Source organism: Urocampus carinirostris, chromosome 2 (genome assembly GCF_059441175.1).
Source record: "Urocampus carinirostris isolate Australia breed hairy pipefish chromosome 2, RoL_Ucar_1.0, whole genome shotgun sequence".
NCBI lineage: Eukaryota > Metazoa > Chordata > Actinopteri > Syngnathiformes > Syngnathidae > Urocampus > Urocampus carinirostris.
In genome coordinates, this window is record NC_142350.1 from 11,675,771 (window position 1) to 11,698,099 (window position 22,329).

Below are 22,329 nucleotides of genomic sequence, written 5' to 3' on the forward strand. Positions count from 1 at the left end.
GATTTCTTAAATATGCCTCCGCTTTATCACAATGTTTTATAGATTTTTCTAAATTTTACTACAAATATATGTAAATAAAATAATTTTGTTACATATTTTTATTCCATAAAAAAAATCCTAAAATTTGATTTATTTTTCAATTTGACTAAAAACATTGTATATGTAATTTTACAGATGTATAGTCCACTAATTTTATTCCATGTTTTTTAAAAAAAACATCTCAATATATTGCCTGCTTATAATGAATTTGTCATTTAAAGTAGTATAATTCATTTGAAAAAATAGATACTACCTTCATTATCTGGTTGTAGTTGTTTTACGGAGTCAGATCAAGAGGTGTCCACTGCTATTGGTAACCATGAAAACCAGTACCATGTTTGATGTGGGGCAGCAAACCCCTCCCCAAAAAATGGCCTGAAGAGGGATTGGTGCCACCAGGCTGTACATGCCCAAGACACGCCACAGAAAGTAGTGCAACTATGACCCTAGCGTTTAAGGGAACTGTGAACATTTGCACATCGTGTAATTTAGGCGCTTCTTTTTTTCTGTTAATCAAGAAGAAATATACTTAAAATGAGCAGGGTTCTCATTTTTTTCCCGGTAATTTAAACGTTGACATGAATGGTTTCTCTTAAATGGATCAAATATTTTTCATTCGTTTTCAATCAATATATTAGAGTACGGTCTAATAATATTGTTTTGTTTTTTTGTCCATAGGTGTGTCCGAAAATAGTCAACAAATCGAAGATAACATCAAAGGTTTGAAGAGGAAAAAGGTTGTTGGAGAGAACAAACAAAAGAAAATCCCCAAATCTCCAGTGAAGAAACCACCACAGTTGAACACCCCCAAGGAAAATATACCTAGCTCCCCTGCTCCTAACAGCCCTTCTTATAATCATTCAACGTCACTGAGTGAGAATAGAGAATTGCAGGATGCTTACCCTGTCGAAGCTGCCCCTGACAAAGGGGAAGCTCCCACTGACCACGAAAAGCTGAGACCAGAAGAAACAGAGTCACCGTCACAAGGACCAACTAAAGATAATGAAGAGGAGTCTGTTAAAGTAGCACAACCCAAGGACAGTAACACTCAATCCTTTGAGAAGGATTCTTATCATACTAGCGCTCCACTTGATGTTCTCTTAAAGGCCATGGAGCCTGACATGCTTACTCTTACCGAGAGGAACAAAACCTTCCAAGTCGGAGCTCCTCCAAAACCACTTCAAGCCTCAGGGGAACTGTCAAGCATGCCAGCTGTTAACATTGGGCTCCACACTCAGTCTTCTCCTCTGCAGACGTATTACATTGACAAACAGGGTAATTTCATCGGCATTGCAGCACCATTACCGGATCACCTGCAGGCGTCAACGCAGGGTGAACCTTTGCAGTCGTTAGCGCTTGCCAATCAACACTTTATTCCCGTTGTATCTAATCCAGAAAAGCCGAGCCTTCACGTGAGTTTTAACGCTGGACTCTCGACGCTAACTAACGTGCCGGCTCCGACGGTCATCAATGCTTTGCCAAATAGCCAACCCTCGACCGTTCAAACCTGCCAGTCACTTTCGGCAAGCGTGCCCAGCTCCATTCAGGTACCGGTCACACCTGGGAACAACCAGGTCCAGATCACAACCTTGATGAACTTTGCATCCGAGCAGGCTTCTAAGGACCAAAGGCCCAAGAAGCCCGGGAAATACGTCTGTGAATACTGCAACCGGGCTTGCGCCAAACCCAGCGTGCTACTCAAGCACATCAGGTCTCACACGGGTGAAAGACCATACCCCTGTGTAACTTGCGGATTTTCTTTTAAAACTAAGAGCAACTTGTACAAGCACAAGAAGTCTCATGCTCATGCTATAAAACTTGGTCTTATTGCACGCTCAGAATCTGGAGGTCCACTACTACCCCAAGATTCTGACAAAACCCTCGGCACGCATTCAGAGGTAGAAGAGAGTGGGGATAGTGACGATGAAGGAAGTACAATTTATCTGGATCCTGAATCCTCACAGAGTAGCGTGGCAACCTTGTCAGAAAACAGTATCCAGATTGCTATCGGTGCAGCCCAAGCTAACTATGGAGAAATGGATTCAGCAGCCAAGTCTGACCCTGCCAAGCCAGCTATTGCTCAAAGAGGCCATGAGACCAAAGTGGCGGCTATGCTCCCAAAAGTTGTCGTATACCCAGTAAATGTTTCGCCACTGCGAGCAGACAGCCCTCAAGTTACCGGCGCCGCACCCGAACAGGCTGCCTCACAACGTCAACGAGAGTTTCCAAATGTAAACCTCAGAGCAAACATCACTGTTCTATCGTCCCTCAAAGAGGCGGTTGGTTTAAGTCCCTCACTAGATACTGTGAGTGAGGACGAAGACCAGCAGTGTAAATCGCCACTTTTGAGTGGACACGCTCAGCTTCAGAGGCAACAAGCGACAGATTTTTCCCAACAGCAACAGGCCAAATGTCTACTGAGTCCTCGCAGTTTGGGCAGTACAGATTCCGGATACTTTTCTCGCTCCGAAAGCGCCGACCAAGCGATGAGTCCACCTAGTCCATTTGTAAAGATAATGCCACCGAGTGAAATGGACATATCAAAAAAGGATGTTGCAGTAATGCATGTAACAGTGGAGCAGAGGTCACAAGTAAAGGAGGGACAGATGCGCCCACCGTTGGAAACAAAAGCCCTTTCTCTTGAGGAAAGAATTTCAAAGTTGATATCTGATAACGAGGCGGTGGTAGACAACAAACAACTGGATAGTGTTAAACCAAGGAGGACCTCTCTATCGAGGAGAGGTAGCATAGACTCTCCAAAATCCTACATATTTAAGGATTCCTTTCAGTTTGACCTCAAACCAATCGGGAGAAGGTCAAGTTCAAGTTCAGACATCCCCAAGTCTCCGTTCACCCCCACAGACAAATCAAAACCAGTTTTTCTCCTCTCTGTCCCTTCTCAATATCCTTCAATGGAGTGTCTGCCTATAACAAGGAGCAACTCTATGCCAACGACACCAGGACACTCCACCTTTCCACTCAATATTGCCCACCTGCCCCATCCTTTGCGGATTTGCCATTCGTTTGATGAGAAAACTTCAGTCAACGATGACGTATTCTCATCAGCACCGTCAACCCCTAACCCAGTAATACATTCTCGGACCTTGGTCAGACAAGCTGCAGTGGAGGATTTTTCGACCGGTGATGGACACCGACTCCCAACTGTTCGCTCTATGGATGATAGCTATCACCGGGCAGATGATAGCACGGAGCACATTCAAAGAAGTCGATCTTTCGAACACAGCCAGGAAAGACAACGGAAACTCCAGCAAAATAAAGGCACGATGTATGAGTGTGAAACTTGTCGAAACAGGTACAGGAAGTTGGAGAACTTTGAAACCCACAAGAAGTTTTACTGCTCAGAACTGCACGGGCCAAAGACGAAGCCTGTTGTAAAAGAAGCTGACCAAGATGTTTTTAGTGTCAAAATGCAATCAAATCTAGTTGCAAGATCCACAAGTGGCCCTGCAACAATCAAACAACTGACTTCTTTCAGGAAAAGAAGGAAAATGAAAAGTGTGGGAGATGAGGACGATCAATCGCCAACTGACACTAATCCGCCTTGCTCGGTTAGCTTTGATTCATGCCAGTTACTGACTAGCTTGGGAAATCAAACGTTTGCCCGGCATACTGTAATGGTTGACGTCCAACCCAAAAGCAACCTCTCGAAAATACCTCAAATTCAGCTCGTTCAGCGAGGTACAGGTTTAATGGATTCGAGACTGTCTCCTATTCGAGAGACTCAGATTAACACATCCCCTAAAGCAGAAATGCACAGGCAAGGCAGTGGCACTTCAGTCATTAAACACACCAACTCTCTGAGCAGGCCAAATTCATTTGAGACTGAAACTACAGATATGAGTTCTCCCCTAGAAACTAGAGACAAAGATCTTCCAAAATGCATAACTGATATCCCACCAGCTGATACCTATCATGAAAAGCTACCAAATGTGACAACAGAAGCGGATTCCAGAACTCAAATAATGGAGCAAAGCACTGATGGCACTGTGTTAGTAACTGGAGAAACTTCTGCACCCGCCCAACAATGTCGCCTGGTTCGTCAAAGTAACATCCAAGTCCCTGAAATTTTAGTCACCGAAGAGCCTGACAGAGATCACGAAACACACCCTTCAGAGCAAACAGAAAAGCCATCGGATCAATTTAACTGGCCGCAAAGGAGTGAGAGTCTGTCCAAGCTGCCAGCAGAGAAACTCCCACCAAAAAAGAAGAGAATTCGTCTTGCACAGATGGACCACTCTTCAGGTGAATCAAGTTTGGGGTCCAGCCTCTCACGAAGCCTAAGCAGAGATAGTACTCTCTCGCATTGTTCCAGCATTTCAACCTCCTTTGACAGAGAAGAAATGGCAAGATCAGAGAGTCCTTCCTGTGGGGAGTGTGTCAGCAGAATTCAAGAGCCTCAAGGTCAACAAAAGGTCTTGAGCACACTCGGTGTACCAGGGTTGATGAGGCGTGCTGCGTCTGAACAGATCACTTGCACTCAACCTTCGGTTGAAATTTCAAGTGAGTATCGTAGCAAGTCTTTTGACAGTGCCAATGCCTCTCCCAGAAGAGGTCAATCCCCAGTTTGTCATACTAAAATCGGGCTAAACACACAAAGCCCCCAGGTTCCACTTATTGAAAGGAGGCGGGGACCATTAGTCCGACAAATGTCTTTAAAGATATGTTTAGCTAATCAACATTCGGTGAGGAAAGCTACCCTTAACAAAGGTCCAGTGACAAATGTAAACTCTGTAAACCAAATCAGAGCCCAAATTCAACCTGTTGACAGGTTTCCTGTGTCCCAGGCTTTTGTGATCACATCTGGAGATTCGCCCCTTCAAACAAACAAACAAATGGTCCAAAGTATCCACCTGGGAAGCCCAACTCAGCCACCGCAAGTCTATGGCCTTCCGTACCCATGGCATCAAACTTCAAGAGTATGCCAAAAGCTACAACGACCTGCGAGCCAGGTTGTGGCCGTCAGCGAAAATGTGCTGAACAAGGTAGATGACAGGAAATGCCTTGCGCCCAAGTACCAATTGCAATGTCTAACGCACAGGCCAGGTCCAACTTTTTTGTTCTCTGGTAAACAAGAATCTGTTTCAACGATGCCTCTTGCCGGTTCTATCCTCAGCGTTTCCATGTCATCAACTGTACTCCAAAATACATATCCGAATAAGCCCAGACACTCATCAGAGGTTGAGCAGAAAAGCCAGACCCAGGCTGGTTGTATTCCCTTGCCACAGATCCTGATAACTCATGAACAGATGAGCACTGCCCTCTCTGTCTCCAGCAAAGGTAACCTTCCAGACGCTCAGATTATAGACGCTGAAAATCATAAAGACGAGTGGACTCAAAGCGTTAGTCTCGATATTAAAACTACCGAAAGGCCCTCATCTTTGGGTTCTTTACATTGCACCCAGAAACTAGCATCCGTAACACTTTGCCCACAACAGGAACCGATCGCTTCAAGCAAACGTATGCTGTCACCCGCCAATAGTTTGGACATCTACATGGAAAAACACCAGAAACGCGCCAAGGACGAAAACGGAGTAGCTTGCCTAACAGATGGCAGATCAGTCCACTATCTCAATTCCTCTTTGTCTGAAGTAACCAGGCAGCGGAAACTGACACTCGTTAGGCAGGTTTGCACCACGGAACCAGTGGACAGTCCAATTGAAACGGAGGCTCCGCCTTTGCTCCTTGTTAAAGCCGATCCTGAGAGGGATCTTGATGACGTCAAGCCAATGTCGCCAGACAGTACTGGTCTGCGGAAAGACACAAGCACGGTTCCTTGTGAAGACGCCCACACGGCTCTAAATACTTCATCTCCTGATTGCCAGGGTGCCTCGATGCCAACTGCTCTTTCGCAGAAGAAAGAAGAACAACGGTGGCCCTCTGTCAAATCTCCCATAAGACCAACAAGTTTCCAACAAGTGAAGCTGCCCACATCTGTGTCTGTGGTGAACACGAAAGACACTCACCGCCTGTCTTTCCCCAGCCTAAAAACCACCACAACTTTCACTTGGTGCTTCCTGATGAAGAGGAAACCGCTTCACATTCTCCAGACCGACCAGAAAACTTCGGCGTATGCGGCCTGGACGGTCAACCCAAATAGTCCAAACCCGCTTGGGTTGCCCACCAAGGTAGTCATGTCTCTTCTCGACTCCAAACAATGCTCAAAGAAGTTCCACTACACCTCAGCCATGAAAACATCTGGGAAATCCGCTATCTTGTCCTACTCTGGCAAACTGAAAGATGTCCTGCTTAAGGTAAGAATACATACATTTTTATTGTTTTAGACCCCGGGATATGACATTAATCTGTTCAACGGTGGGAAATTGCCGCCGGGCGAGGGAAAGGAATCGATGGTAACCAAAGCTGATGTATTCTGAATCCCCGTTACCCCGGATTAAAATAGTGTATAGTACGTACTACTTACATGTAATATGTGTCTTTAATAAATAGAATAAGTAAACCTACACGTTAAAGAAAAATTAAACTAGATTTCCCTTAGGTGTGACGCGACTTGAGCTGGTGGAGTGGATACAGAGGGGGGGGGGGAGACTTTGACGGCAGATTTAAATGAAAATGATTGTAAAACTTCCCCCTGTGAGAAATGTCATGCACTTCGAAAACTTCCTTGCTTCAATCACTTCCTTTTTGGACAATATTTGACCGTCAATCTGTTAAGGACATGTAGTTTAGCGAGGCTGGTGGTGAGTGTGCCTACTTTGTATTTTTTGCTAATTGCAAACTATGTTCCCATAGTTATGTTATTACATCTCTCTTTAGCATCACTGCCTTTTGGACCCTTACCAAATAAATACAGTGCCACAAAAGACTGACAACAGAGGGAGGAGAGAGAATGTAGCCAATACATCAGCATTTTTCTGACTCTGAAGTAAACCAATAACAGACCAGCAATTTTATATGATGTCGACCAATACCAGACAGGCATCTTAGAAACGTAACTACATACGCACAGGACATTACAAAATAATTTATTGTTGGTTTCCTACAGCAGGAAAAAAAATCAGAGGGGCTGACGGACATTCTTATTTTACACTTCTTAAAATTGTACGGCCGGGTTGCCATATCCCAGGGATCTACTTACAATATTTTGTAACGTGCAAAACAAAACAAAAAAAAGGATGTATAATTATTTATATATGTTACACGATTCCAGGTGCCAGTGACCCAAAGAGCTGGATCAGTTGAAACCAGAAGTAAAACGCAAGCAGAAGGTCATTCCAGCAACGAGTCAGACAAGGAGCCACCACCAAAAACCGAGCCCAGACGGATCAAAATCTTTGATGGCGGGTATGTTTTGTTTTTTCTTTCTAAACTCAAATATAATGTCATTTCATAGTTAGTCAAAGCAGCTTTTGAATTTTACGTAACTTTGTGTATCCAACGACAGTGGGGATCAACACTTAAACCCAAATTTATGAACTATATCCCAGTAAACTTGTCAAATTTTGATAAAAAGATGACTGGGATCTAGCGTTAAGCGGGATGTAGCTCCCAAGCTTCTGCTCTGATTGAAGTTGAAGATATTGTGTGATGAAATCAAAATGCTTGATGACATCGTCACTTTATCATTGAGTGATTTGGAACGACCCCCCCTCCGACATACTTCTTTTTTCCTCATCTCGTTTCCAGATACAAATCCAACGAAGAGTACGTTTACGTTCGAGGACGAGGGCGCGGGAAATACATCTGTGAGGAATGCGGCATCCGCTGCAAGAAGCCCAGCATGTTGCGAAAACACATCCGCACCCACTCTGACGTGCGGCCCTTTCACTGCGTCCACTGCAACTTCTCCTTCAAGACCAAAGGTAAGGGATGCTTGTGTTTTACAACCTTTAGAGACAAGGAACATCATTTTGATAACGTCTAGAGAAGGGGTCTCCAACCTTTTTCAAGCTGAGGGGTACGTTTTGGTTCTAATTAGAGCAAAGGGCTACGAGTTTGATCTTCATTTTGAAAATGAATTGGTATTACTATGCTATTTACAGGTTATCATTATTAGAGGTTCCAATGGGCTCAATCAACCACTTAACATCATGCCATTTAGAATTACAATGACCCATGATATATTTTTACAACCAGTCTGGGGGCTACCTGGTGCCTGCGGAAATCACACTGAAGACCCTGCATCTAGAGGCACACTGGCATTAGAGAATGCTAAATTGGTACAGATAACGTTTTTTTACAAAATGATTTGGTTTGAAGATGAACTTTTTTCATACTCTGCAAAAATGTTTTGCTCAGTTTTTGTTTCTTAATGATATATATATATATAAAATATTAGTATTTTAAATTTAAAAACATGTTTTTCATATGCAAGCAAGGATACATTTAATATTAAAGATGTTGAAAATTCTTACTATATAAATGCCTTTTAATAATCCACAGATTACTCTAAGTGTTAATTTATGTTTATTTTAAGGTAGGTACTCAGTAATAGTATTAACTTAACAGTACATCAGTAAACATATGGTCTATATCTATAAATGTTTAATTAATACTGCTTGTTTACTGTCTATTTAACTCGTATTTTGTTTTTTTAAGGCTGAAAATTGTCTTCATTGACTGGAGATTTAAATATCTTAAAAATAACAATTATTTTGTAATAATAATAATAATAATAATAATAATTTCCTTTGTATTGTCATTCTGTGTAACAATGTACACAGAACGAAATGTCGATACACCTGACCCGTTGTAGCGAGCCGATGCAGCCGCAGCCAACAGAGGGCGCCGCCAATTTTACCAATGTTATAAGTCTACATTCTTTAAAAGGTTCAGGGTTTTTTCTGAAAATTATCTTAATAGAATAAATACCTGCTCCTCTAATCTTGATAAAAACAATTATTTAAAGAATATGTAAAATAACTAAATATATTCAAAATGGCCATGATTTTTGTACTAGCGTAACGGAAAAGGAAATTATTCTTGATATATTAATACCTTTCCCAATATACAGTATTCACAAAAGAAAACTTCTGCTATAGACAAGTTAGTAACCCTGCCAGTCAGTAAAAAAAAAAAAATCAGGTTAGATACTTACTAGCGGAATTCCTTGTCGAAACTATGTTTAAACTTTGGTGGATACAATAAGGCGAGAAAACATCAATGGATTTTGAACTCATGGCAGAGGAGCTTTCAGATAAGAGAATTCCAGTCCTTCTTAAAGCCCTCCTCTGAGCGCCTTCTTTTTATTAAATCTTCAAGGTTACAAAAAACAAATCATCCTTAAAGGCCGTGGAAATCAAAGAACATATAGATGATTGGCCTATAACTGGCATCCTATTAAATCATCTTAACATTTGTCCATGAGTAAAAACAGAATAAACTTATCAGAAATAAACTGCAATTGGTCATTACTCATTAGATATTTTTTGTACGTATGACATTTCTGCTTTGGAAGCAGGATCCAAAGTGAGGTTTAAGGAAAATAGTGTGATTCACCATCCTTTATCGAACTTGCCCACGCGCCACTGCGGAACAGTACTTTGTCAGAACAACCCACGTTCATTTCAAAACGTCTTTATCAGTTACTCACCCTTTTGTCTTATGTAAGCACCTTTCTCCTCCTTGCAGGAAATCTCACCAAGCATATGAAGTCCAAGGCCCACAGCAAGAAATGTCTGGAGATGGGCGTGCCCAACGGACTCTCGGAAGACCAAGAGGCCGAAGATTCAGGTAACGGTCCTTTCCGTCGCTTGTCCCTAGCGGTGCTGTGTTGCTATGTCATTAAGCTTCGGCGCGGTCTAATTAGACATTCTAAATGCAGCTTCATCCTCTGTTAACTCCGAGTGCATGTGGGCGGCTAGCACAACATTAACAAAGAGGAAATTGCTGCGCTAATTTTAGAAGAGGGAGGCGAGTTGCCTGAAAGCGTTCAATGGTCCCAGTCAGAGAGCGGATTTTTTTTCTACCTCTGTGGGGGGAAAAAAATCATTCAATGTAATTCCCGTATTTTGCGGACTATAAGGTGCACCCAGAAATTCTAACGTGCAGACAAAATTGGAAATGTGTGACCATACTTGTGCAAGTATGATTACACAAGTGCATAATAATGGCAACAAAAGTTTGAACCAGATAGCAACGGTAAGAGCACCTCTAACCACCGGGGCGCTAGGGACATGGATGATTGTTCACAGCTGCATAACATTGAATGCAATGGGAACAGAACCTGGTTTGTGGCGGGGGGGAGTGCTGGATCCTATCCACATGACACATTAAAAGGCATCTTATTTCATTAACACTATTTTTATTTACAGTACCATATATGTTAGATTATATCACCCATTCTCAGCTCAAACTAAGCATTGTAAGTGACAAACATTTTAAATATGCGCAGCCATGCATTTTGTTCCATCTTTCAGAACGACTGAATTATTTCACACAGTGCCCTTGCAATAACTGGATTGAGTTCCGAATCTGGTGCACATTCAGTGGTCTCCGAACCCTTTTATGAGTCTGACAGCAAACTTGATGCCAGGCCCAGTAAGGTCAACAATTTGGTTGACGTTCACAGATCCCTCGTCAGGGCACCACTTACCGCGGTGTATTTTGGGCAAGTATAGCCTGGTGGCATGTATCTGCAGGCTGTTTTTTCGGGTAAGGGTTTGCTCCCCCAAAGGGAACGGATAGCACTTGTTTCCAAGGTTACCAGTTGCAGGAAATGCCACATGAACTCACTAAGAGACAGCACCTTCATCATCTTGTCACCATTGTTTTTTGGTGTAACGAATCACCCAGCTTTTAAACAATGAGCCTGATCTTAGCATTGACGAGCAGTGGTGTGCGACAATTCAGATACGATATCCTACATCACTGGGAAAAAAACAACTTTTGTTCCGAAATTTTGAGTATCATTTCATCACTTGTGGCGATGACATTACATCCTTTGCATTTGGTATATATATATATATATATATATATATATATATATATATATATATATGTGTGTGTATTTATACAAATAACCTATGAATATAAATGAACAAAATAGTGACATGGTTCAGACGGAAGTAAAAGTCCAATGACCTAAAATAGTGTGATAATGAGATAAGACATAATGCCTTTTCAGGTGTTGTCCGGCTTCTATTCACAACAACTATAGATGCAGTGCACTCAGCAATTCCTGTATATCCTTACTGATCAATCAATGCACAAATACGGCACTTTTTTATTTTGTGCAACCCTAGCCATTACTGTAGTTTTAATTCCATGCGCATTAAAGTCTAGTGCTGCTTCTACAGGAAAAAAATATCACAGATGACTATATTTAATAGGGTGTGTCTTCATAGTACAAAAATTTGAATATTTGTTGATCCTTAGGAGACCGGAGTCAAGTGAGTAGCGCCGACCGACAGGATTCGGAAGGAGATGACTCGGAAGGCCCTGATGAAGAAGATGACGAGGAGGAGGATGACAGCCAGGCAGAATCGGGCCTGTCCACAAACCCCTCGGTGTCTGCCAGTCCGCAGCACATCCCGTCCAAAGAGGCAGAGGTCCCTCCAAGTGCTCTCCTGGCTCAAATGACCATCAGTTCCCTCGGACGGCCGGCAGGCTCCGCTCTCGTCGTCGACCCTTTATCGCTAACCAAGCAGTACGCCATTTCCGGCTACTGCCCGATGCCGGCTGCCGTTACCGAGTCCAATCTCTCGGACACGGAGTCGGTGCAAATGATGAGTCCGGTATCGCCGTGCAGGCAGATGTCCATAGACTATCCTGATTGTGATGTTCCTCCAAGTCCGCCGGTGGCAGGGACGGGCTTCAGGACATGTCAGGTAAGATTCAGGTTCTTCCACACATCCATGACTCATGTATCGGTTTGCAGGTGTAGCGGCCACAAAAGATAAACACGGATCTCCCTAGCCCAATGTTATTTTAACCTTTTTTGGAGGCACCACATCCATTACGTTGTTTAAAAGTCATTTCTCATCACCAGCTCCTTTTTTTAAGCTTAAATTTACAGTAAACTGTATTTTCCATACAATAAGAGACATCTAAATACACAAACATTTGGAGGTGCACCTTATGTCTTACAATTTGATATCTGTAATATCAATGAAATGCTAAATAATGCAGCAACAATTTATGAAATAAACAAAATGTCATAATGATTGTTTATTTTATGCTTTAAAATATGTCTCATCTCATTAGTTACATCGCTTATCTTCAGTAGGGTCGCAGGGGACACCCTGAACTGGTTGCCAGCCAATCGCAGGGCACACGGGGACAGACAACTCATTCGCTCATTTACACCTAAGGATAATTTGGACCGACCAATTCACCTGAAATGCATGTTTTTGGAAAGTGGGAGGAAACCGGAGTGCCCGGAGGAAACCCACGCAAGCACGGGGAGAACATACAAACTCGCACAGGAAGTCTGGAGCTGGATTTCAACCCACGCAGGAGGTTCCCAAGACATGAACTGTGCCGCACATGCGCTAACCACTGCGCTGCCGTGCTTTTTATATGTTTCATTTTATAATCCAGACAATACAGTAATTTTTTTTCAACCATATGTGGTCAGTGGCTCATGAAGTAATTGAACCCATTTTCAAAATGTTGTTTTTTTCTAGAAAATGATAAAGGAAATACTTAAAATGGGTAAAACGTTTTGCCAATGGAAAAGCTGTTTGAGTATAATAACCAAATAAGATAATATAGCAAAATGATCTGCAAGAAAATTATATATTATTTTTTGGTATGATCTTAAACAGCTTCATTAATACATTTCCCTGTACTTACCTCGATTCCATCCATCATCTGCAGCGCTTATCCTCAGTAGGGTCGTGGGGGTGCCGGAGCCTATCCCAGCAGTCTTCGGGCAGTGGATGCCCTGAACTGGTTGCTAGCCATTGGCAGGGCACACAGAGACCGACAATTTACTCGCTGATCCATACTTAGGAGCTAACTGACCTGTCATGTATGTCTTTAGAATGTGGGTGAAACCCCATGTAGGCAAGGGAAGAATATGCAAACTCCACTCAGGTAGGATGATAGCTGGAATTAAACCCTAGACATGCACCATGTGGGCAGCACGGCGGCGCAGTGGTTAGCGCATGTGCGGCACAGTTCATGTCATGGGAACCTCCTGCGTGGGTTCAAATCCTGTGCGGAGTTTGTATGTTCTCCCCGTGCTTGCGTGGGTTTCCTCCGGGCACTCCGGTTTCCTCCCACATTCCAAAAACATGCATTTCAGGTGAATTGGCCGGTCCAAATTGTCCCTAGGTGTGAATGAGCGAGTGAGTTGTCTGTCCCCTGCGATTGGCTGGCAACCAGTTCAGGGTGTCCCCTGCCCACTGCCCGGAGATGGCTGGGATGATCTCCAGCCCCCCCTAATGAGGATAAGCGGTACGGCTGATGAGATGAGATGAGACATGCACCATGTGGCCATTAAGGCAGCTGTGATGCTGAGGTCCAGGGTTTAGTTCCAGCCTCCCTGTGCCTGCGTGCATTACCTCTGGGTACTCCAGTTTCCTCCCACATTCCAGTGATATGTGTGAGGTTCCAAATTGTCCCTAGATGTGAGTATGTAAACAATTGTTAGTCTAAGTGTCCCCTGCCTACTCCCTGAAGAAGGCTGGAGTGCTCCAGCACCCCCGCGTCTCTAGTGTGGATAAGCAGTGCAGAAAATGGATGGATGGACCTACCATATGAGCAGATAATTAGCATAAAAAGAAAAATAGTTGCCTGCTGCCACATACTGATACGGATGAATGTTAGTTACTCTGCTGATCACAGGAAGAAGGCAAAGATACCGAACAAGGTTATGCATTATTTGCAAAGATTGTTTACTGTGCTGCAGGAAATTGCCTGATCCAAAGTATCGCTATTGTGCTCGGCCCACTTCTCGAGAGAGTGTCCAAGAGGCATTCTTACCCGATGCTTGAGCCACCTCTGCTGGCTTTTTCCAATTTAAAAATGTTGGGCTGAGGATTAGAACCTTGTATTGACTGTAAGTGTTTTGGTATGAAAACAAGCCTGCTAGTCATTACTTTTAAGAATGTGAATTTGAACATAAAGTCCATACAAAAGCCCGGACATAAAAAGGATCTATTTTCTGCCCTTACTTAAAATCCAATCTCTTTTTGTCCCAGCATTTGCCATTGGGTCTATTTCCGTTGTGTGGTTTAGGATGGCAAACCCCGATCACGCTTCACTTTCTGTCACAATGCGTGTGGGCGGGATGCCAACAGATAACTCAGCTATGTAAACAGCGCAACACAAACCCAAACAAGTTGTAGTCATTTCTTCCCGCCGTCATCAAGCCATTTTCCACACTGTTTATCCCTTAGAGGAAAGTGTCACGCCGTTAGCGGATGGCCTTCCATTTGTTAAGAAAGTAGATAATATCAGACGATATTGCTTTTGTGAAGGAATTGTTTGTGATGTTCTCCAAATACTACTTTTGTCATCCCGTGTTTTGAATCAGATCCGCGATCTTTTTTGAACCACGAGTCGGTTATATGCCTGAAGAAAATCTTGCAGCCTGGCTCAATAAGAAAATTAGTAATATTAACAAAAATAATAAGCTTTAAATCCTTCCTGTAGTCACTAAAGCCATACGGATTTATACAACATAAGAAAAAACTTGAAATTCTATCTCATCATCACACTATTTTCATTTATGTTGTCCAACGTGGGACCATAAGTAAAAATAGGATGATGATAATAATATATATATATATGTATATATATATTTTTTTTACAACATCTACATACCTTTAACTCTTAGTGCAAATTTCATTAACGTCTGCATTGGTTTCAGCAGAAATCAAACCTCGATCGTGGTGGTGAGAGTACGGAATCTTAGTTACAAGCCTTTTTTTTAATATGGTAGCACGCTGAACAATATTGTATTTACTGAACTTGTCCTCGAACAAACCATATGACAATGTGGTACTGTGGGTAAAAATAGTGTGATGATGAGATAAAACACATGCCTTTTTATGTTATGTTATCTGTATCCCTAGTGGTCTAGTGATAACACAATTAATTTTAGGATATAAATATTGTATTTAGTATTGTTACTAACAGGCTGTGCTGCGAGAACATTGTCAGACATTAAACTGCTGCGAAGGACAGAAAAGGTTGGTGGCCACTATTCTAGATAACAAAAACTTTTTTTTTTTTTTCATAGGAAGTATCTTCTGCTGTGAAATCAGATAGCAGCTCACCAGTTGACCAAAGCACACAGACGTACAGTTCTCAAAGTCCTACCCATTACCCACTTTCTCAACCTACGAGAGTGGCACCACAAACTCACCTGTTCAGTCACCTCCCATTGCACTCCCAGCAGCCGCTACGGTCCCCGTACAGTATGGTCCCTGTTGGGGGGATCCAACTGGTGCCGGCTGGCCTGGCGGCATACTCCACTTTCATGCCCATCCAGGCTGGACCCGTTCAGCTCACCATCCCAGCAGTGAGCGTCATCCAAAGGAACGCCAGCCCGGCGGCTTCACCCCGTTCCGACGGGGGACACACCCAACCGCTAGTAATCCAGGATTCTGTCGCTGGCGTAGTCCAGTGTTTCCCGGCGGTCCATCCTGTCAGCATGGAGACACTCAGCCTCTTGGGTCTGACCAATGCAGGGTTAGCACCCAACCAAGGGGTGGCCTTGCAGGTTCTGGCAGCCAGCCCCAGTTCTCATAGCAGCACCCAGACACCAGGCCTGCAGATTGTCAACATTGCCCTGCCCACCATCATCCCTTCCATCAGTCCTCTCCCGTGGTCCTCCGACAGACAGGGAACTCCAGATCCTCCTGCCCTCGACCAAACTTCTTTGCCAGTCAGCACCTCTCCAGAATGGCATCAGGCGGAACCGGCCAAGACTTCGGAGACTGCCGAACAGACAAAATCACCTAACCGATGGGGTGGTGACGGGGTGAAGCGAATCACGCCTGCATCCAACTGGCAGAAGGTCAGTGATGACGTTTCCAGTGATGATGAAGACAGACTAGTCATTGCTACCTGAGAAATGGACAAATACACCCCCGACCCTTTTGTTGTTTTTCTATGTAATTGTAGTCACTTTAAGACTGAAAACACTTCTTCAGAGGTTTGTGTACATATCCTCTGTCAAAGCACAGAAGCTGACATTCACATTATGCGTGCAATTAGAATGATGACCAATCATTTTTGTTGTTTGTCAGCTCCAGAAAATGTATTTTGTACATGTTGTATAGACAATTGTGCCTTTATGGAGTTTTTCGTTTTGGGACATGTACATAATTCTATAAAAAATTAGATGCTTGTGTCTATGTGTAAATACACCTTTGAAGTGGCAAAACAATGAAGAAAATTGTTGTTTTTTTCTCCTTCGTAAATATATGAAATTCCAATTGTCGTGGCTGGTTTATGTACATTTGTACCAAGTACTGGGCAATGTTTATGTGTACAAATGTTGTGTTTGACTATTTATTATAATCCACCTAGTGCCCATTCTTTTTGTGTATGATTGTAGCTCCACTTTGCCGTATGAATAATCTAAACTGTATGAGTAAAGATTTGTTCACAAACAAGCTGCTTGAGCGTATATTCTTTTCTATTAGTAGTAATATTCACCGGGGAGAACAACAATGTTTACAGAAAATCTCACCTTTAAGTAGAGTATCTTTGCAGCCATCGACGAGTGCTGCAGCCCATTCACAAGGTGACTCATGCATCGCACCGCAGCAGCCTCCCTTTTTGTCAGACTACTGTAAAAAAAATAAAAATGAAAGTGAACAGCTACACCTAGAGGTCAATTATATAGTTTCACTTTTCTACCTGATGCGTTTCAACGCAGTATTGAGGGCCATATGTGATGACCTATATTCACAACCCTGATTTTCTGGTGAGAATAAATTCAATCAATCCCGCGATGAAAACAATCTCCCAACCCCCTCCCTCTTTTTGTTAGGTATTTAACATTTGCTACATATTTTACATTTTCAAATTCCAAATTGAATTATAAGTTCTGCAACATACAAAATGCGACAAAATAAAACTAGTAATAATATATTCACTTTCTAATACGATTTGTCAGATTCTGAACAATTCCACATTACGTTGAATTCAAAAGTTATTTTCTAGCATTGCTGCAAAGTGTTCCACTACATAATGGAAACTAAACGCCAACGACTTCTGATTAGGTCCCCGAATCTTCACCCTGTCAAGATACTAAACACACAACTTACCCTCCTTGAGAAAATAAACAGTACTCACACAAAAATAGTCCATTTTCCACTAGCATCATCTTTTAAGCTTGTTTTTTTTTCACTTGTTTATTGGAAAAACGACATAATTCCTCTGCTCTATTCTCTGCGAGTTATTTTCCTCAAGTATTCAGCTTCGCTATTATCTCAGTCGTCTTTTGGAAGTTGGCAAACTTTTACCAAAACGTAAATATACTGTGATCGTTAGAGAAGTTAATTCACGCACAAAGACTTAGTCTCCCTTTACAAATAAAGCAGCTCTACATTAGAATACATGTCTTGAGTCAAATTTTAAAAAGGGGAACATTTTTGAAGACAATCGATAAGCATTTTTAAGGGTAAAAGATCAGTAGTTTAACAACTAATGCGGTAGTGTTGGGAGATATGCACTTCTGATCGTACAGCCTTGTTCTGTACCTCACTTGTGCCTGGAATATTCTGTAAGAAAACACCTAAACGGAATTGCTGAGCTTCCAGCGCTAGTTCTACCCGTCTCAAACTGGCTGTTAAACAAACATGCCGAGGACGAGAAAGTTCCCTTATATGTATAAGTTCACATTTTTATTTAGTATTTTTGACTTTCAAAGGCCCAAATCACAAACTAGATAGCAGACAAGAACAAAAAGGGCATGAAAACGGCAACATTAAATGGTACTTTCTATACAAAAATAATTATAGTAATCCCTTTCTATAACACGGCTGAATTTTACCGTATCGACGCCTTTTAATCGGCTAAACAGTTTCTACCCGCTTATTATTTGATTGTACATTAGTTTTTCGTAAAAAATAAAATAAAAACGTTTACACAGTAGTTATTTTTTAAGTCAAGTCAAGTCAAGTCATTTTTATTTGTATAGCCCTAAATCACGAAGAGTCTCAAAGGGCTTCACAGATTGTTACACTATATTACACAAACTATTTTCAACCGACAAGAGGAGTAGGTTATTCGTATGCAATGGAGTAGAAGTGAGTTTTAAGTTTAGATTTAAACATTTCCACTGAGGTTGCAGATCGAATCTCAGGGGGAAGAGCATTCCACAGCACCGGTGCCCGGATGGAGAACGCTCTCGAACCAGCAGAAGACTTCTTTGCTCTCGGGATCATCAGAAGACCAGCACTCTCAGATCGTAGGCTTCGGCCCGGGACATAGTGGCAGATCAGATCTGAAAGATAAGAGGGAGCAAGTCCATGTATGATTTTGTACAATACTAAGAGAACTTTGAAGTCACATCTTTGGCTAACTGGGAGCCAATGCAGGTTAGCCAAAATCGGTGTTATGTGATCGTACTTTTTTGTCCTGGTTAAGAGCCTCGCTGCAGCATTTTGTACTAGCTGAAGAGACTTGATTCTGGACTTCGGGAGACCGGAGAGTAGTGCATTGCAGTAATCGAGACGGGAGGTAACAAATGCATGAATTAATGTTTCCGCATCAGACTGAGACAGTATTGAACGGATTTTAGCAATGTTGCGAAGATGGAAGAAGGCAGTTCTAGTAATTTGTTTTACATGCATCTCAAAGGATAGTTCAGGGTCAAATATGACACCTAAATTTTTAACTGAGTCACTCTGTGTGATGTGACATTTGTCAATGTTCACAGCAGTTTTTGAGAATAAGTCCCGGCATTTAGAAGGACCAATGACTAACATTTCAGTCTTTTCAGAGTTAAGACGCAAGAAGTTGAGTGACATCCACTCTTTTATCTCAGTGAGACAGGCCTCCAAATTTCCACAGTTTAGTGTGGAAGATTCCTCCAACGGAAGATATAGTTGAGTGTCGTCTGCATAGCAATGGAAGCTGATATTGTACTTGCGAATAATATCACCTAACGGAAGCATGTAAATGTTGAAAAGTAGGGGGCCGAGCACTGAACCCTGCGGAACACCGCAGGTAACATTAAAGGGCTCAGATGTCGTTTCACCATATTTAACACAGTGTGTCCTATCTGAGAGGTAGGATTTGAACCACGAGAGGACAGCTCCTGAGAGACCAATCCATTTTTCCAACCGTTCTAGTAGGATATTGTGGCGCACTGTGTCAAAAGCAGCACTAAGATCCAGCAGCAGCAAAAGTGATGAAGCGCCAGAATCCATTGACATTAGGAGATCATTTGTTACCTTGATCAGAGCTGTCTCAGTAGAGTGGTTAGCCCTGAATCCTGATTGCATGGATTCAAAAAGGTTATTCTCCGATATGAAAGCATTCAGCTGCTGTGCCACTACTCTTTCGAGTACTTTAGAGAGGAAAGGTAGGTTTGACACAGGTCTGTAATTACTTAATATTTCTGGATCAAGGTTGGGTCGTTTCAGTGTGGGTTTAATAACGGCGGACTTAAAAGCTGCTGGAACTACACCTGAGGAGAGTGATGTATTTATAATATTTAGAACTGAAGGCCCAAGGACGCTAAAAAGACTTTTAATAAGTGAACCTGGGAGCGGGTCGAACTGGCAAGTTGTCGGTTTGGCCGCATTCACCACTTGTTTGAGATCATCAAGTGACAGTTCACTAAAACCGGCCATTTTCCCAGGGCAGCCACCCTGTCGTGCATCTGTAAATTTCAGTCCTTTAATACGTGTGGTACTAACAATATCTTTTGCAATTTCTTCCTGTATGCATTGAATCTTCTTAGTGAAGAAGACCATTAAGTCCTGAGCAGAGTGTGTCGAACTGTCTGCGATAGGCTGTTGCCTTGTAAGCGATGCTACAGTGTCAAAAAGGGCTTTGGGGTTGTTCTTTTGAGACGCAATCACCTTCGAAAGGTAGGCCGATTTTGCAGAGGCAAGGGCCGCTTTATACTTTAACAAGCTGTCACACCAGGTTTGATGGAAAACCTCAAGCTTGGTAGCGCGCCATTTTCTCTCCCATTTCCTGCATTCTTTTTTAAGGGTTCTAGTTTCCTCAGTAAACCAAGGTGTGCGTCTTTTAGGACGTGATTTTAGTTTTATGGGCGCTATTGAATCCAGCACACTAGTCAGGGTGGTATTGAACTCATTCATGAGTGAGTCAATCGAGCCATTGTATTTAGGAAAGGACGCAACTGCTCCAGGAAGGAGTTCAAAGAGCTCAGAAACTGTGCCAGTGCTTATATTGCGTCCGCTAGATCCCTCAGCTTTATTAACTTTACATTTAGTTAGCACCTCAAATGTCACTAAATAATGATCAGAGATAACAGTAGTACACGGTAGCACCATAATGTTTGAGGTTAAAACTCCTCGAGTCAGAATCAAGTCTAGCGTGTTCCCATTTTTATGGGTTGGCAAGTCAACCAGTTGAGTAAAACCAAATGCATCAATTAGAGAACTAAACGCAATAGTAAGTGAACTGTGTGGGGAGTTCATATGAATGTTAAAGTCTCCCATAATTATTATTTTGTCTGCATAGGTTACTAGTTCAGACAAAAGTTCAGCAAATTCGTCTAAGAAAGTTGTGTATGGCCCAGGTGCACGATAGATAGTTATTACATCAATTGACAATTGAGGGGACCGCATCACAAGAGCCTCAAACGTTTTGTAATTATTAGAGGTACGTGTATTAAATTTGAGCGATTTTTCAGAGATTAGCGCAACACCACCACCTCTTTTCAGCGTGCGTGCTATATGACTACTCTCGTAGTCTGGGGGAGAGGCATAATTTAGCGCTAAGTGCTCATCCGGGCGTAACCACGTTTCACAAAGACCCATACAGTTAAGTTTATAATCACGAATAATGTTATCAACAAGTAAAGCTTTTGGAGCAAGCGATCTAATATTTAACAGACCAAATTTCAGCTTTGCTGAATCATTTGACTTAGCTGAACTCTTTGTAGTCTTTGTCGAGATCTTCAAAAGCTCCCGGCGTTGTGGCCGCTCGTGAGCGCTGAGTTCAAAGCGTCGGTTGTCCGGCGAGGAATGAATGGTGGAATTAGTTACATCCTCGCGTCCATCTTGCTGCTTGGACTTCACACGCTTCACACATCTACCTGCACGGCAACCACGTTTCTGTTTTCTTTCTTTACGGGGCCGCCGCCGCCGTTTTTTAAGAGGAATAGCTGTCCACAAGGATGCCGGGTCTCTTTGAAGTTCGCTCGGTATATCATGGGCGGTATAAAAAGTGCCCGAATAATCGAAATTTAGACGCCCACCCAACCGAATAAGTTCGTCCCTACTGTAAGTGTTTTTTGGCCACACATGTGTCCAAAAGTGAAAGCAAAAAAGACAAGAGAACGGCAATAAATAGAAGATTAGCTGGAGAGCTCGCCGCAAGCATGTATCCATGCGCAGTCGCCATCATTTTATACAAATGATTGCTCCTGTAGAAAAGCTTTGTTTTTGGTTTCAGTGAAAAAACTATTTACGGTAATTGTATAATCATTGTGAAATAAAAAAGGTTTCTACTTAAATGATTTCACGCATGACAGGTTCCTTTTGGATCGTAAAACCTGTGATAAACGAGGGATTACTGTACAAGTGTAAGTATCCAAGTATTATTAGTTTGGATATCCTTTCAGATCAAAATCGTAATCATTTTGTTCAACGTTATGGCCTATCCCGAATGTGTGTGCATGTGCTGTACATGGTACTGGGACCCCAGAATGTGGATTCTCACTTGAGGCCACAACTAGTTTTCATTGAACTCTATTAAGTTTATAAATACTGAAAAGAAACATTCAATAGTCCCTCAATATTTGATAAGTCAAAGTTTTATAAAGCTTAATTTATATTGTGAAATTGTGGTATGCTGGGAACACGGCAGCGGACAGGAAAAAACGAGTAATCAACACAGCCCGGATGATCATTGGCTCCTCTCTAGCCAGTCTGGAGGACATTGCTGGCTTGCAACACCGCAGCAAAAAGGTCAACATTATAAGGGACTCTTCTCACCTCGGCCACCACCTTTTTAACCTGTTGCCTCTGGTAAGCACAAGAAGTCCCTAAAAACATGGACAAATAGGCTCAGAGACCATCACTACCCTATACAAGTAAGCAACACTGAAAATATATAAATTGCGACTTCTTAGAAAACTTTGTTGCTGCTGATTATATTGCAGTACTATTCATTGCACTATTGATACATTGTTCTAATATAACG

The 22,329-nt window shown here is 42.3% G+C and overlaps 2 protein-coding genes across 6 annotated transcripts in view; one reads left to right on the forward strand and one right to left on the reverse strand.

Annotated features, from left to right (window-relative positions):
• hivep1 (HIVEP zinc finger 1) overlaps positions 1–16,589 on the forward strand; it is a 78,440-nt gene extending 61,851 nt beyond the window's left edge. For all 4 annotated transcript variants that reach the window (XM_088328921.1, XM_088328920.1, XM_088328923.1 and 1 more), the window contains 6 exons: positions 718–6,311; positions 7,229–7,362; positions 7,705–7,880; positions 9,649–9,750; positions 11,395–11,846; positions 15,209–16,589. In XM_088328921.1, coding sequence (XP_088185047.1) covers positions 718–6,311; positions 7,229–7,362; positions 7,705–7,880; positions 9,649–9,750; positions 11,395–11,846; positions 15,209–16,042 — 7,292 coding nt within the window. In that variant the 3' untranslated portion in view covers positions 16,043–16,589. The remainder of the gene's footprint in view (positions 1–717; positions 6,312–7,228; positions 7,363–7,704; positions 7,881–9,648; positions 9,751–11,394; positions 11,847–15,208) is intronic.
• A 75-nt stretch (positions 16,590–16,664) lies between these two features.
• LOC148371051 (uncharacterized) overlaps positions 16,665–22,329 on the reverse strand; it is a 54,930-nt gene continuing 49,265 nt past the window's right edge. The window contains exon 4 of one of the 2 annotated variants that reach the window (XR_015849750.1): positions 16,665–16,766. Coding sequence is in view for 1 of the 2 variants with exons in the window: in XM_088328926.1 (XP_088185052.1) it covers positions 16,759–16,766 (8 nt within the window). In the remaining variant the exon portion in view is untranslated. The remainder of the gene's footprint in view (positions 16,767–22,329) is intronic. The other variant, XM_088328926.1, reaches the window with a different exon arrangement.